This window comes from Mus caroli, unplaced genomic scaffold (genome assembly GCF_978045245.1).
Source record: "Mus caroli unplaced genomic scaffold, Mus_caroli_1 scaffold_1, whole genome shotgun sequence".
Lineage (NCBI taxonomy): Eukaryota > Metazoa > Chordata > Mammalia > Rodentia > Muridae > Mus > Mus caroli.
Window position 1 is genome coordinate 152,943,910 of NW_028227256.1, and position 16,968 is coordinate 152,960,877.

Consider the following 16,968-nt stretch of genomic DNA (forward strand, 5'->3'; position numbering starts at 1 on the left):
AAGTTTTAGAGCTTTGTAGTAGCCACTAGCCACATGTTACTATTAAATTTTTAATTAGCTAAAATTAAATATTCAGTTCCACAGTGTCACGAACCACATCTCAAAGACTCATCAGTCAAATGTGACTTTGGCCACATACTGGACGACACAGATACAGAACATTTCCTGCATCACTGAAAGTGCCCCTGCCAGTGCTGTGCTGCAGTTGCCAATCAAGATGAGTGCCAATGCTATTTTCCTTAGAACCAAATAACATCCCTCTAGTGATAAAAGCTGTAGCATCAAGTGTCTGCCCTAGTTCAATAAAAAAAAAAATACATTGGGAAGAAAAGCCCCTTGGTCTTGCAAACTTTATATGCCCCAGTACAGGGGAACACTAGGGCCAAGAAGTGGGAGTGGGTGGGTAGGGGAGCGGGGGGCGGGGGGGGGGGATAAGGGACTTTCCGGATAGTATTTGAAATGTAAATGAAGAAAACATCTAATAAAAAATTGAAAAAAATAATTAGCACTGACTACAATAATATACAGACCAGGTGTTTTACATACAGTATCGCAATTACTGAAAATGGCATTTACACCCTTCTACGTGTAGAATCCTAAGATTCAGAAAAGGTTTATAACTATTAAATAGCAAAGCCAGACTTTAAATGTCTTAAAATCCAACTAGGCTGAGGCTGGAGATGTAGTTCAGTGATAGAATGCCTGTACAGCATCCACAAGGCCCTGAGTTCAAACCCTAGTTCTGGAAAAAACAAAGCTATGAGCAAAACATTCATATACTAGGATAGGAATTCACACTGTCTTTTTAAAGTAGTCTTTTAAATGTATGCGAGTATGAGTGCATGCATATACATAACACAGCACATGTGTGGAGGTCAGAGGACAACCCATGGGAGTTGGTTCTCTCCTTCTACCATATGATTCAGATCATCTTTGGACTGATAGTAGATGCCTTTACCTTCCGAGCCATTTCTCCAGCCCAACACTAACATTAACTTTAAAAAAAAGAAAAGAAAAGAAAAGAAAAGAAAAGAAAAGAAAAGAAAAGAAAAGAAAAGAAAAGATAAAATAGAAGCCGGGCGTGGTGGCGCACGCCTTTAATCCCAGCACTCGGGAGGCCAGAGGCAGGCAGATTTCTGAGTTCGAGGCCAGCCTGGTCTACAAAGTGAGCTCCAGGACAGCCAGGGCTATACAGAGAAACCCTGTCTCGAAAAACCAAAAAAAAAAAAAAAAAAGAAAAGATAAAATAGGCGAGAGGCCAGCAATAAAAGTAAAGGTGAAGGGCTGGAGAGATGGCTCAGCAGTTAAGAGCACTGACTGCTCTTCCGAAGGTCCTGAGTTCAAATCCCAGCAACCACATGGTAGCTGGCAACCATCTGTAATGAGATCTGACGCCCTCTTCTGGTGTGTCTGAAGACACTGACAGTGTACTTAGATATAATAATAAAGAAATCTTAAAAAAAAAAAACAAAAGTGAAGGTGAAAGGGCATCTCAACAGTAACCATGGCAGCATATCCAAGCATATTTCAGTAAAAAGATATCAGACTCACCCAAACAGCACAAAACCTTGGCCTTGCAGAATGAAATGAGTGCACCATAACTCTAGCTCTCTAATGACATGCTCAGCCAGTCTCATAATTTACCTCCTCTCATCAGACTGGTGGAGAGAACCGAGAGCAGAATGATGGCCAGGAAGGCCTGGTCTCGCCTACAGAGTGAGTGCTTGAGTGCATTCCCCACGGTAAGGAGTAATTCCGCACACGAGTATTTACACATTATCACTCCTTTGTGAGCTTACAATATTCAGTCAACCACTTAATTGTATAGCATTGGTCAAGCCCCATCAACCTAGGGTCAGTGAAAAGACCAAATTCAGACAGAACTTGGAGCACACTGCATTCACCAAAGTAAAGGCATTCTGTGAAGCTTCTTGGCAACTAGTGAAGTAGTGTTCCCAAGCAAGGCGCTGACCTCAAATGACACCTTTTATTCAAATTCTAGCGGCATTTATTATCCCTGCAGCAAATGCCCTGAGAGTCCTAACTACCAAGTTTCTCACATTCCATTCCTCCTCTTCCACCCTTTTCTCAGTCAGGAGACCCAGTGCACGGGAAACCCACCACAGGCCTAGTAGAACTGAATTTGAAGGAGAGCAAGGGGATGGAGTACATGGAATGGGGTTCAGGGAGGAAAGAGAAGGGGAATGACATATTTATAATCCCAAAAGATTATGCTAAATAAAAATAGAATCTGGACTAGACAAATGAGCTCATAATCTTGATTCATCCTCAACTACCTGTGTGACCTTGGACAACTACTAAAGGATGACTATCTTCCTTAAAAAATAAGATACGCATCTATATGTCAATAGGCCTGCTGTAAAGATCACACAAGAACTTCATTCAACAAACATAAAGAGTACTTAAATATGACAGAGTGAGCTAGATGCTAGATGGACAATATCTACTATCTGCTTGACACACAGAATGCATCTGACAAATGTTATATTGTAACATCAAATCGAAAAGCCACTAATGACAGCATTGTCTTATTTACTAACACTAAAACACTATATACCAACTGAAAAAAAACGATACAGCATTAATTTTAACACACCCCAATTTCATTTAAAACATGGACTCTAAGTAAAACTGATTAAATAAAACATTGGTTCAAGCCTTTATAGTTTTTACTAAACGATTTGATAATGGTTCTCCTGGTTTTGATCATAATCTACCTAAAGCACCATTTAAGATACAAATAATACACACATCACTTCGTGTCGTCTCTTTACACTCTTTTATGGGCCAGGAATCCTAATACATAGCCATGATCAGAGATAGCATTTAGGAGGCTGAAGTAAGAGGATGACAACTCTGGGCTACACTCTGAGATTCTGTCAATACACAAAAGTATTTACAATTCACACCCAGGAAAATACCTTCGTGTTCTCACTAAGCGTCCTAGGTCCTTTAATCCCTCCCAAGATCCTTTGCAAGTTCATTCTATAAACTGTCCAATGTATCTACTAAAATCAAATACATATATGTTATACATGTAATACTTATATATAATGTGTGTATCTGTGTATATATACATATACACACATATATATTTATATATAATAATTAGAAGATGTCAGTTAAAAATTCCTCAAAGGTAAAAATTAGTGCTCACTGATACCCTCAGCACCCCAACATGATTCCCAACGGTGCAGCGCCATGACAGAAATAGTCTCAAAAGTAAAGCACACCTGCTTTTGCATTCTAGCACTAAGGACTTTGTAGGTATGCTATCTTAGCCAACCTACTCAGCCTAAAAATCAGTGTTTTCTCCTAACAGGAATAGCACAACCAACTGTGGATAGTAAATGTTAATGCCCACCACACCAGAGCACTCTATGAACGTTAGCTATGGTTGCTGTTGTCATCATTGTTTTCCTGATGTTTTAAAAGAAAGAGGGGCATTCATGAATAATAAATATGCTTAATACACACTCTAACATCCTCTAGACCAGTATTTCTCAATCTTCCTAATGCTGTGGACCTTTTTTTTTTTAATTAATTTTTACTTATATAAGTACACTGTAGCTGTCTTCAGACACAGCAGAAGAGGACATTGGATCCCATTACAGATGGTTGTGAGCCACCATGTGGTTGCTAGGAATTAAACTCAGGACCTCTGGAAGAGTAGTCAGTGCTCTTATCTGAAGAGCCATCTCTCCAGCCCCTGCTGTGGACCTTTAATATAGTTCTTCGTGTTGTGGGGAACCCCCAACCATAAAATTATTTTTGTTGCTACTTCATAGCTGTAATTTTGCTACTGGCATGAATCATAATGTAAATATTTTTGGAGACAGAGGTTTGCCAAAGGGGATCACAGCGCACAGGCTGAGAACCACTGCTGTAGACACATTTGTCCTCACTCTGGCTTGGCAACTTGAGCTATAGGAGGTAGGAGATGTAGTGACATGTAGAACATGTAACCTATGTTTCAAAACAAATAGGTATGTTATGGAGAAATAGGCAATCCATTTTTAACCTTCCTGAGTCTTCTTTTTATTTCTACCTGACCCCTCATGACTATAATCCATCAATCCTATCTCCTAGTTCAAATGGCTTTCTACTTTCGGTCATACCTTATGAATAATGGTGGGATGGTTATTTTATGTAGGTAAGTAAATAGCATCACTGATATCTGAGTCTCATCATTTACTGAGTCTTTTAATTAGCATACAGAAAAACCATTTGGGTTGTTAGTTTGATCTAATAATGTGATGGTTTGTATATGTTTGGCCCAAGGAGTAGCACTATTAGAAGGCGTTGCCTTGTTGGAGTGGGTGTTTCACTGTGGGTAGGCTTTAAGACCCTCACCCTAGCTGCCTGGAAGCCAGTCTTCCACTAGCAGCCCAGGAGACAAAGCCAAGCCGATCTCTGAGTTCAAGGCCAGTCTGGGACAGAGCAAATTCTAGGTGAAGAAAAGTTTAAGTCCAAGCATGATGGATGGTACACACCATTAATCCCAGGAAACAGGCATGCAGATCTCTGAGTTCAAGGTCAATCTACAGAGCAAGATCCAAGACAGCGAAGCTTAAGCAGTGAAGGAGTTGGTAAACAGAAAGCTGGCAATAATGTAATAAAACAAGGGGGCATGTTCCAACTCCTACAAGCAGCAGAACTTTGGCAGCTTCAGCCATGTGTCTCCGGCTTTACAGTCAAGAATAGAAGGAGACTACTAGGACAATGGATGCTGGCTAGCTACAGCTAAGAAATTAGTGGTGATTAGGAAAAGACCAGAAGCCGGGTGTGGTGGCACACACCTTTAATCCCAGCACTCTGGAGGCAGAGGCAGGCGGATTTCTGAGTTCAAGGCCAGCCTGGTCTATAAAGTGAGTTCCAGGACAACCAGGGCTATACAGAGAAACCCTGTCTTGAAAATCCAAAACAAAAAAAGGAAAAGTCTGGCATCATTGAGGTCTTCTGGAAAGTGTTTTCTGAGAGCACAAAGATGCTGAGTTCCAGAGATAGCCAAGGTTGTTCCTTTGCTGCAGCTGTAAGAGTCACCCATGTGGTAAAGATTTAGAAGGCAGAAAAGCATCATGAAGAGCAGCTGAGGCTTGATACTTTGAGAGGCCATGGGAGGCCATTGGTGAAGGTACAGCCTCAGTTGTAGCTGATGGCCCAGGACTGAAGGGGTCATGCAAAAGATTTAAGGCTTGGCACCATGAAGAGAGCCTATGAGAGGCTATTAGTGGAGCCTAGTTGCAGCAGAAGACTCCAGTGTACTGGAGATGCCAGTACCATGGGATGATCAGCAAGAACAGCAGAAACAGTGGAGTGGATCAGCCTGAGCTTAGAGTGCTACAGAGGGCAAAGCTGGAAAAATGACACCAGCCCTTTGGAGGAGCCCAGAAGATCATGTGTGGATCCCAGACATTGAAACAAGAGGCTATAACATTGAGGTTGCCTTGGAGACCCCAAGATGTTTGAGATGCCAGACCTGTGGGCTATCCGCTGGGGAAAGCTGCTAACAAGGGAGTGGAACCAGCCCAGGAAAAAGAAGTTTGTTACAGTCAACAAAGATGAAAAAAGGAGTTGGAGATCTGAAGACTGCTTTGACATCAGACATGGAGATGCAAAGTTTAGAGTTTGCCCAGCTGGTTTCCTGTCTTGCTTTGGGGATTACAGTTAAGTGACTGGATGAATCTTCAGAAGAGACTTTGAACTTTGGACTTTTAACATTGTTGAGACTGTTTTAGACTATGGGGGCTTTAGAAGTTGTACTAAATGTATTCTGCATTGTGCTAGGTTTAGGTATGGCCCCCATAGACTCATATGTTTGAACAGAGAGTGGAAGGTGATGGTTTGTGTATGCTTGCCGCAAGGAGAGGCAATATTAGAAGGTGTGGCCTTGTTGGAGTAGGTGTGTCACTGTGGGTGGGCTTTAATTCCCTCACCCTAGCTACCTGGAAGCCAGTCTTCCACTAGCAGCCTTCAGATGAAGATATGAAACTCTCAGCTCTGCCTGCGCCATGCCTGCCTAGATGCTGCGCTGCTCCTACCTTGATAATGATGGAGTGAATCTCTGAACCTGTAAGCCAACCCAGTTAAATGCTGTCCTTTCTAAGACTTGCCTTGGTCATGTTGTCTGTTCACAGTAGTAAAAACCTAACTAAGACAAACAGTTTAGATTCAGATAAATGTATTAGCACAGAACATCTATTATTTTGTACCCTCCCCCCCAAAAATCATTCTTGAACCTTTAAGGCAAAACAACAACATAAAGACACCATTTATATGGCCATGCTAAACCTCAGTGAGGGCCAACCATAAGCAGAAGGCCATATTCCTATACAGTAAGTTCAACAGCCATTTGCAAGACTGACTGATCCCCTGCCTTGATTTGTATGCCCTCAATTTGTCCATTCTAAAAACAGAAACATTGAAGGTCTTTTCAATTCTAAACCTAATTTTTTTTTTTTTTTTTTTTTTTTTTTTTTGGTTTTTCGAGACAGGGTTTCTCTCTGTGCAGTCCTGACTGTCCTGGAACTCACTCTGTAGACCAAGCTGGTGTTGAACTCAGAAATCCACCTGCATCTGCCTCCCAAGTGCTGGGATTAAAGGCGTGCACCACCACTGCCCGGCCCTAAAACTAATTTTAAGACAAAATATTGTTTTTACTATAAAACTGCAAAAATTAAAGTTAGGCAGCTACTAGAAGCTCACTTAAGCTACCTGTGGTGGTACATGCCTGTAATCCCAGCACTTGGGAGGCAGAAGCAGGTGGATTCCTGAGTTCCAGTCCAGCCCAGTCTACAGTGTGAGTTCCAGGACTGCACAGAGAAACCCTGTCTGGAAAAACCAAAAAAAAAAAAAAAGCACCTCAATTAAAAAATTAACACAGGCTAGCCAAAATAAATGCATGTTACAAATGACCATCAATCTAATTTATTTCACAATCACTTCTTCAGCTATGCCTAGTTTTCTTAGCGTACATAAAAAGTTAAGAACAATATATTAGAACAAATACTATTGACAGTGTAAGAGGTTCAAGTGAACACAGCCATTTCCTAGAAAAACTTCCATCTGACATCTGACAGATAAAACTTGAGGTTCCAGTATCCTAATATAAACACTGCTAACCAAGGCCTGCACAACGTTGAGCTCTTTCGAAACAAACAAACAAAAAATATTTTTAATATATCTTTCTTACTTTCTGCCAGGCATTGTTCCACGAACTCTTCAAGTTTAACTCATCTAACCCTCAACAGTGTACATGTGCAACCCCAGGACTCTCTCGGGAGCTGAGACTGGAGCAAACCAGTTCAGCTGTAGTTCAGTAGCAGAGTTCTTACCTAGCTTGTCAAGGCCAGCCTGCATTTCGCAGTGAAACTGTCTCAATGATTTTGGAAATGTCAATTGAACAAATAAACTTTGGAGATGACAATTTTTATAATAATCCTACAAGAATTGTACTATCACTATTGCTAATTTACACAAAAGGAAACCAAAGCACAAAAATGTCAAGTGATTTGGGATAGGGAGATGGCTCAGCAGGTAGAAGCACTTACCATGCAGGCTAGGCGTGCCTTTAGTCCCAGTACTCAGGAGGCAGAGGGAAAAGCATCTGTGAACTCAAGGCCAGCCTCATCTACAAAGCAAGTTCAGTCTGGCTAGTACTACACAAAGAAACCCCGTGTTGAAAAAACAAACAACAAAAAAAGCACTTGCCATGCAAGCCTGATGACATAAGGTCCCAAGACAGAAAGGCAACCAACTCCTAACAGTTGTCCTCTGAGCTCAAGTGTGCACTCACAACACACACACACACACACACACACACACACACATTTACTGAGAAAAAAAAAAATGTCAAGTGACTTGTCTGAAGCTGGTGAGCTGCGATTTGAACCTGCTCAGTCTGGCTTTAGGAACTGTTCTCTGCATTAACACATAAACTAATAAGTCAGCCACTGACCAAGGCAAATGAACTTCATCATTTAATCTCTGTGATTCTATTCTCACTTGAACAAAAAAGGGACTTGAAAGTTCCTTTCAGGTCTAACATCCTATGACATAAGCCTTGAAGCCAACTGCCACATTGAGGTGAATCAATAGCTCATAGTGACATAATTCGTGCCCACCTTTCTTCTTCTACCATAACTCATTCCCTGTCCTTTCATTTATCTTCGTAAGACCCTTTATTAGGGAGGACTGGAGAGATGGATCTGCAGGTAAGAGCCCTGACTGCTCTTCCAAAGGTCCTGAGTTCAAATCCCAGCAACCACATGGTAGCTCACAACCACCCGTAATGAGATCTGACGCCCTCTTCTGGTGTGTCTGAAGACAGCTACCGTGTACTTAATTATAATAATAAATAAATCTTTGGGCCAGCACAAGCAGGGAGTAGGGCCGACAGGAGTAGCAGGGCCAACTGGAGCCAACTAGAGCAAGCAGAGGTCCTGAAAATTCAACTCCCAACAACCACATTATGATCATTTTGAGGAAACATAATTAACAGAGGTGAATTCTGTCCTGCTGAGGACTCTACTACCTTCCAAACCCAGCTGACATGCTATAGAATAAGAGTTCGCCGGGCGTGGTGGCGCACGCCTTTGATCCCAGCCCTTGGGAGGTAGATTTCTGAGTTCAAGTCCAGCCTGGTCTACAGAGTGAGTTTCAGGACAGCCAAGTCCACACAGAGAAACCCTGTCTCGAAAAACCAACCAGAAGAAAAAAAAAAAAAAAAGAGTTACAGAAACAGGTCAGTGGTACTGAAGAACAGGTTAGTAGAGGCCTGAATGCATGTATGTTCGCATGTATGTTTGAACATTTATTTTCATGAAGCAATACCATGTGGGAATTAAGAACATGGGCTTTTCCTGTCTCATCTGAGCTACCTATAACTAGGAGCAGCAACATAGTTACAGGCTCAGCCTCCCCTTCCTGAGACAGTGGCAACTTACCTACACAGCCTGATCTTAGGAGAAATGTTTTTTAAAGTGTTTACCACAATGCCTGACATAATAAGCCCTCAATAAGCAAGTAGATTGACAGACTGACAGACAGACAGACAGACAGACAGATAAATAACAGCTGTCCTCATTGGTGTCTGCCATCACTACCACCACTGTTACTGTTTACACCCCCTCACAACAGCAAGAGCTCCACTGCACTGATTTCAAACACTAGCTCTACTGACTTAGTGACTAGCCCTGTGAAAACTGACTCATTTCTAGGTTACCTCATCAAGTAAAATGGACATAATATGTACCTTGCAAAACACTGTGAGAACTAACATAGCATAAAGCAGCCAATGCCTAGACCCTAAGCACTCACTAATGGGTAGTTCTGTCTTAAGACAGGCTGACCGTATTCCTGCTAATTCAAAGGAACTAAAGACAATGAAATCTAGGGAAGCCAAAGCTTTCTCCTCTGTGGCCCTTCACTGTGTAGCAGACACGGGGTAATTCTTACCCTACTGGAGTCCTTTATCCTCTCACATGCTTGTAAGAACAGAACACTTTTTTTCAGGCAACCTCCTAACTTTCTGAAAGAAGTCCTGTGCTCAGAGGAGTCACTTCTGAGGCCAGCATGATGGCACAAGACTTTAATCCCAAATCTAGGGGATCTCTTGAGGCAGAGGCAGGAGTACCTCTGAGAACTTGAGGTCAGCCAGGGCTACAAGGTGAGACCCTGAATTAGAAAAATCTTCATAATCCTATCACTCACTTGTGGGTTTTGTTTTGTTTTTGTTTTTTTGTTTTTCCTTCTCTCACAAGTACAAAAAAGTAGTTTCAGGTGCTGTATGAAATGTAAGGTTATACCTCCGGCAGCTAATAAAAGGTATGCTTGTATACTGCATATTAAACATTCCTGTTTTAATTTCTAATGTACTATGTCAATAGACATTGGTATCCTCTGTAATTTTAAGAATTCCAAACAGTTTTGGGATTTAAAAAAGAAAACCCTTGTTCTAAGGAATAATAATAATAAAAAATCCCTCTAAAGCACACTTTCTGAGATTAGGAATACAGCTCAATCCCTAATCCATGAAACTTTATCTAGCACACATGAAAAACCTTGGGCTCAATTTCTAGTAAAGTATAAACTGGGAGTGGTAGCTCACGCCTATAATCCCACCACTTGAGAAGTAGAGGCAGGAGAATCAGACGTTCAATATCATCCTTGACAACATAGGGAGTCAAGGTCAGCCTAGAACACATGAAATTCTCCCTGGAAAGGGAGAGTGGAGGAATAAGAAGAAAGGAGAGATGGGGAGAGTAAGGAGGGACTACAATCCCACCTTTCTATCTTCAAAAGGCCACTTGCTGCGGCTAAGGGCTGGAGGCATGGCTCAGAAGATAAGAGCTCACTGCACAATCATGAAGACCTGGATTTGGATCCCCAGCATTCATGTAAAAGCCCGGTATGACAATATGCATCTGTAACTCCAGGACAGGGGCAATGAAAGCAGCTGGTTCCTTGGGGCTTTCTGGCCAGCCAGTCTAGCCAAATCCACAAGGTCCAGGTCCAGTGAGAGACCTGTCTTCAAAACAAAAGATGGTGCTGTGTGTGATGGTGCACACCTTTACTCCCAGCACTCAGGAGGCAGAGGCAAAGGTGGAGGCAGGCGGATCTCTGCATTTGAGGCCGGCCTGGTCTATAGAGTGAGTTCCAGTACATCCTGGATTACAAAGAAAGACTAAACAAATAAATAAATGCCTTTAATTCCAGCACTCTGGAGGCAGAGAGGTGGGTAGATCTCGGAGTTCTAGACCAGCCAGAGCCATATTCTAGAACTATCTCAAAAATAAATAAGACGGAGATGGACAGAGGAGATAGCTGATGCCACCCTCTGGCTTCTAAACTCGAGTACACATAAGTGGATGCAGACCTGTACATACACATGACTACACCATACACACACACACACACACACACACACACATTTATTCACTATGAATACTCAATGATGGAGCTGTACCTTATGACTTCTAGCTCCTTATTTCTGATCTAAGTTCTTTTAGTAGTATAGGCCTCCTTCAATAAATAAGGCTTTTCTATAAATCTTTCCTGTACGAGTATTTTTTATCTAATAATTTATCATAGTATTTCAAAGGCCTAGCAAGGTTCAGGACTGTTTAAAATTTGAACTTAATTGTGATGGATATAAACTGAAAACAGAACTTAGCAAGGCATACTTGAAATGTGTGTTAACTGCAAATGCCAGAGGATGTAAACCATGACTTCAAAGGATTATGGTAATAAAATTGTGAAATATTTGTGACCTTTTTGTCAGCTGTAACAGTACTGCTACTTTACCTGTAGTCTAGCTGAAGGCTGTTTCTAGATATGTCAGCTGCGTCATCATACTGTCACTGTGCTTATGTTAGTGCTATTACTGTTAGAGCATCTCTATATGGGTCTTAAGTCTTATCTACTTTGTGAAGAGCTGATCAGTTAAAACTTACACAGCATCCATTAACCTAGGCACCCATGACTGCCCTCACTGCTACCGCTGGCCGTGAACAATGAAGAGTGAGCAACTCCCTGACAACCCTGACTCCCTCAGAATTTAAAACAAGTGGGTAGCCTCCTTAACAGAGTACTACACCAATCCATTTACTATACATTTGGAAAACTTTTTCTTCCTTCTCATTTGCATAAAATTAACAATTTTACTCTCTTACTCCATAGGGTTTGAGGTATACTGGTTTGGGACCTAAAATTCAAATATACCTGAAACCTCCAGCTAGTATAACTCAGTCTCTCAAATGCTTTTTTCCAAATGAGGAGTGAAGCTAGGGCTGGTTTTCCATGGTCACCCCAGGTCAAATAAGATTCTTAGGTTCTTATGATCTGGTCCTTCACCCAAAAGCTGATCCAAAGCCAAGCTCAGGAATGGATGGGCAAGTATAACCTTACCAGGATATTTACGCTAACACACTTTACAGAAACAATAAAGAACAATAAGAACTTGTATTCACTCATTTAAACCATATTTGTAGATGTCAGGCATCTCACTAACAATCATTTACAAGCACTATTTAAAATACACTACACTGTACTTCTTTTGCAGAAGTCCTGTAAAGGAAGAGTGCAGTTTGTGCTCCATCGGGTGGCTGAACTGGAAATTTCAAACAAGTTCCAGCAAGGCATGTGAACCCTAACTAATCAACATAATACCTTTGAGACACTGAAGCCTGCAACACAAGTTTTCCCATGGGAGGGTCTAGAAATGAGAATCACAACAACACTATGGCAATGCTTCCTCCTACTGAGAAATAAGGAAGTGCAGCTCCTATCATGACCATGACTTTTTGTTTATTTAAGTTAAATAAGTCTTATGCTGGGGTTGTAGCTCAACAGTATGGTGACTTGCTTAGCATGCCCAAAGCCCTGGGTTCAATCCCCAGCAATGGAAACGTAGTTTCGCTGGTTCTTCCAGGCACAGAACAAAATCTCAATTTAAACAATTAGTTTTTTTAATGTATTCAAATTCATTTACTTATTTATGGTTTTGGTTTGGTTTGGGTTTTTGAGACAGGGTCTTATTATTTAACCCTGACTGTCCTAGAACTCACCATGTAGACCAGGCTGATCTCAACTCACAAAGATCCTCCTGCTTCTGCCTCCCTGGTGCTGGGAGCCACTATGCCTGGCTTTTCATTAAAGTTTTTGAAAAGATGATTTTTAATCATTAATTTTATATTAGGATTTAAAAATAGTTCCCTAAATTCTCTCTTCATAAACTTAATTTAACCACAACAAAGCATGGAAATGTAGATGAACGGTAAATCACATGAGGGTTACTCGGAATCCATCAGTGTTCAGTTCTCCAACACTACATGCAGATCAACAGCCTGAAACTCCAGGAGGAGGAAGTTATTTCATCAGAGGAGTCACACAGCTAATGTGACCTGGCTCCCATTATTAAAACATACAGTGCTCAAGAAGCTAGCCGTGTGTGTGTGTGTGTGTGTGTGTGTGTGTGTGTGTGTGTGCTCTCTCTCTCTCTCTCTCTCTCTCTCTCTCTCTCTCTCCCTCCCTCCCTCCCTCCCTCCCTCCCTCCCTCCCTCCCTCCCTCTTTCTCTCTCTCTCTCTCTCACATAAAGCAAGGAGGCAGATAATCTTTAAATTCCCTTTCAATTCCTGAACTCTGGAGAGCTCATTGTTTTAGCATCTTATGGCTTCTACAGTACACACTGAAAAATGTCATTCTTAGTCCTGGACCCTCCAGAGAAAAATCACATCAATCAAAGGCTTCAAACATCCTTGCCTCTTTTGCTAATATTCTGTAAAATAGTAACTGATCATACTAGTCTGTTTGAATGAAACTGGCCTGGGTTAATTTTGATTAACCTATTACAGACCTCTAAACTATACAACCATTGGTTCCACGTTTCTTGAAAATACTGTTAGAAAGACGTGTTGATGTTCTATTTTCCACACTGAGATTTGTACTTGGGTTATTAGAAACAACAATAGTCTCTGCTCATTTGTATTTAGTCCCAGTAAAACTGTAAAGCATCACCTAGATCTCCTGTGTATGGGCTTTCCATGTTTCTCTAGTCTTTTGTGCTTATTCTGCCTATGAATGCACATTTTTCTAGTTTAAGTCTAATAATTTTCAGGATATTAATATGCTACTATCATTAATAATCTCAGCAATCCAATAATAAAAAAGAATTAAAAGTTAAGCCAAACACTTAGGAAATAGACCTTAAAAGGCTTTGGCCTCATGTTTTGTTTTTTTTTTTTTAATAAAAAAAGAAGAAAGCAGGAAGAGCAAAAACATTCTCTTCAGGGCCTCACAGCTAACATACACAAGAACCTGCACTTACAGCCAAGTATCCATACTATTATATATAGTTAAATGGTGCATAGAATTATAGATATAAACAAAATACTCAGTTCCTATCTGAAGCTCCTCCTGATTCAAGTAATATTTAATAAACTGACATAAACAAAGAAGCTGAACAGTGCATGCTGGCTCAGGGCACTAGAAGGCAACCTAGGCTTGAAATAAGGGTAATACATCAAAATTTCATCACCAAGGCTTGAAAAACAAATCCAAGTCTGTTCTGATAACTGTTTTAGAGAGCATCATTTTCAACGATGTAAAAATACATATTACAAAAAATTAAGTTAAGGTCTTTTCCCCTAGCAAAAGCTAACTTTTAAATATAGATACCTTTTATCCCTGTTTTTTTTTTTGGGTGGGGTGGGGGTGGAGGAGGGAGACAGGGTCTCTTCCCTGATGTTTTAAAGGAGCTAACATTCTAACATTTCCAGACCTTAAAAATTCTTACTCATACCTCAATGCTATTTTTAAAGGAATAGCACCAAGTCTTTGATATAATACACAACACAAAGACTGCAATCCCATGCAAATGTCTTTAATGCTTCCAACTTCAAAGAAAAAAGGCCCCTTATTTTTCATCTTGCCTATGGAACGATGAAATTACTGAGGTAGGAGCTACATAGTAGGGGAATCTCTGTAGAATCAAATTTCAATTATCTACAATAAATGAATTTTTCAAAAAGTCATTTATAATTGGTCCGAGAAAGATAATGCAGTCACTCAGAAGCACAGGAATTCTGTCCCACTGTGACCAATCTAGAGTAACCATTTAGAAATAATAGTAACCAAATAGACTGTGTACATTGAGGAGTCTCAGAGTCACCGTGGATACTCCAGCCACAAAGCTGACATTACAAATCAAGGGTTAATTGAATTTTTAAACTATATCAGGCTTCCCCTTCTAGTCCAAAATAGTCCACATTAATTCTATAAAATAGTCAAATGTTAAAATACTTAGAATCACGGGAAATATCCAAGTCTGGTTCCTCTGACCAAAAGCAAGCACCCCATACTGTATGTATGGTAATAAGCTCTCCAGCATGCTCCAGCACTAACCTCTGGGAAGAGCTGGCAGCCGTGCTCAAAGTGGTAGGAAGAAGATGAAAACCCAGTGCCCTTCTTTCAGTGGAACCCACCATCTGGATTCTAGCCAAGGCTTTAAAACTGACTGAATGTTATTACAAACAATAAATCAACAACTCCACAGCCTGAACTGTTAGGACCTTTTCTTCCAGAATGCGGCAGAGGAAGGTTACAAAGAAACTGACAAGAGTATTAGTAATGAGCCATTCGTTTCTGCCATTAAGTACAATATATTACAAGCAAACTTATTTTACAATCTTCAAGATTCTGTTTAACCTAACTATCCCTTTCCCTGGTCTTCACTTATTACATAGGCTACATGAATAAATGAACTTACTGCTGTTGCCTAAACATCCTATCACTAAATTCATATAAAAGTTAAAAAAGGAAATCCAAAATATTTTAATTCATAAAACCTAGCTAGTATGTGTGTGCATGTTCCTATTGATTTTATACTCTTTGTTCCCGCTCATACCATAGATGTGAATTCCTGGAGGTTACAGATCCGCTGTCTTTTCTCTCTCCAGGAGCTGAACTACTAGCTTCTGAGAATAACCTATTGCAAGCTTCAAATAAATAAATAAATAAATAAATAAATAAAAGTCTTTCAGGTATCCTACCTTTTAAGTATATGAGTGGTTTACACTGTCTTTACTTTTCCCAATATTGATGCAAGGTTCCTTAAAATATGTATTTAAAAACCCTCCAAAAGCTGTGCAAGAGGAAGAAACTGAAATGAGGAACATGTCTCGTGTAATACACAAGGAAGGTACAGTATTTACAATACAGTGATTTTTCTCCCTACCAAAAACTTAGCAGAAAGCCTGAAATTTTAAATAATTCTCTTCCCTCCTTTCTCTTCCCTCCATTCCAAAACCAGAGAAGAGTGAAAAGCCAAAGATGTGATTATTCTGTATAGTTCGTGCAGTCAGTACAAAGACGAGAGACAACCGTCTCCTTATCAAAACAGAACTACTGGCTCAAAGCGTTTGAAAACTATAACCACTGCATTAGGTGATACACATTTCACCAAGTTTCAATCCTGTTACAAAGCCTTTGTCAACAGTGAGCAAGTGGAGGTAAGCCGACGGGGCTGGGTGGACTGAAGGCATCGCTGGAGGGGTTTATCTTGCAAGAGCTCGATTCTCTGGCAAGAGGTGAGCAGCGAGAAGCACCTAACCTTGGCAGAGGGGGTGATCTCTGGCGGTGGGGACCGGAGGTCAGGGTGAGTGGGGAGGGGGTGGCGCCGAACCGCCGCGACCCCGGGCCGCCGTCGCACCTGCGGCTTGGCCTCCCACCACCAGTCCCCAGCCCCAGCCCGGCAGTGCCCTTCCTCTCGCCGCCGCCTGCATATCCGTTACCCCGGCGGCAGAGGGCTGCGGGGGAGGGGAAGGACGGCCTGGCCGCCGGGGGCCAGCAGCGCCGGGGATGCCGCAGTGGCTCCCCGCGGCGGTGGGTCAAAGTCCGCCCGGGCCGGGGAGCTCAAGGCAGCGGCGGAGGTCGCGGCTAGGGAGATGACAGCCCCTCCGAGCCCGCCCCAACCCCAGCAGCCCCGGGTACCTCATACTGGATGTACTGCTTCCTCCACTCGGGAGTGATGTGCGCGGAGAGGTGCTCGGCGAACTTCATCCTGCCGCGTCCCCCTCACTCCCACCCGGCTCTGGCAGCTACAGGCGGCGGCGGCGGCAACAGCGACTCCGACTCCTCCCCACATGGGCCCCGGCGCTGCGCGAAGCTGCGCTTCTCTCCTCCTCCGCCGCCGCCGAGGTCTCCTCAGAGCCGCCCTCCCGCCATCTTCCTCCTCCTCTCCATAGCCCCGCCCCGCCCCGCCCTCTAGACGTCATCGCCATGGTAACCGCCTACGCCGCTCCGACGGAGGGGGCGGGGGTGGGGCGTGGCCTCAGGGGCTTTCCTTCATGCTCCGCCCCTTTGGGCCGGACGTGGGAAGGCACCTCCCCTGACCTCTTCCGCCTGCCTCTGGTCTGCTGCCTACAGCTGCTTTCTACACTCTGCCTGGG

General features: G+C 42.2%; 1 protein-coding gene across 1 annotated transcript in view; it reads right to left on the reverse strand.

Annotated features, from left to right (window-relative positions):
* The window catches only part of Xpr1 (xenotropic and polytropic retrovirus receptor 1), a 153,112-nt gene extending 136,358 nt beyond the window's left edge, over window positions 1–16,754 (reverse strand). Inside the window, exon 1 of the mRNA XM_021176967.3 lies at window positions 16,511–16,754. Coding sequence (XP_021032626.1) covers window positions 16,511–16,579 — 69 coding nt within the window. The 5' untranslated portion in view covers window positions 16,580–16,754. The remainder of the gene's footprint in view (window positions 1–16,510) is intronic.
* Window positions 16,755–16,968: the final 214 nt, after the last annotated feature.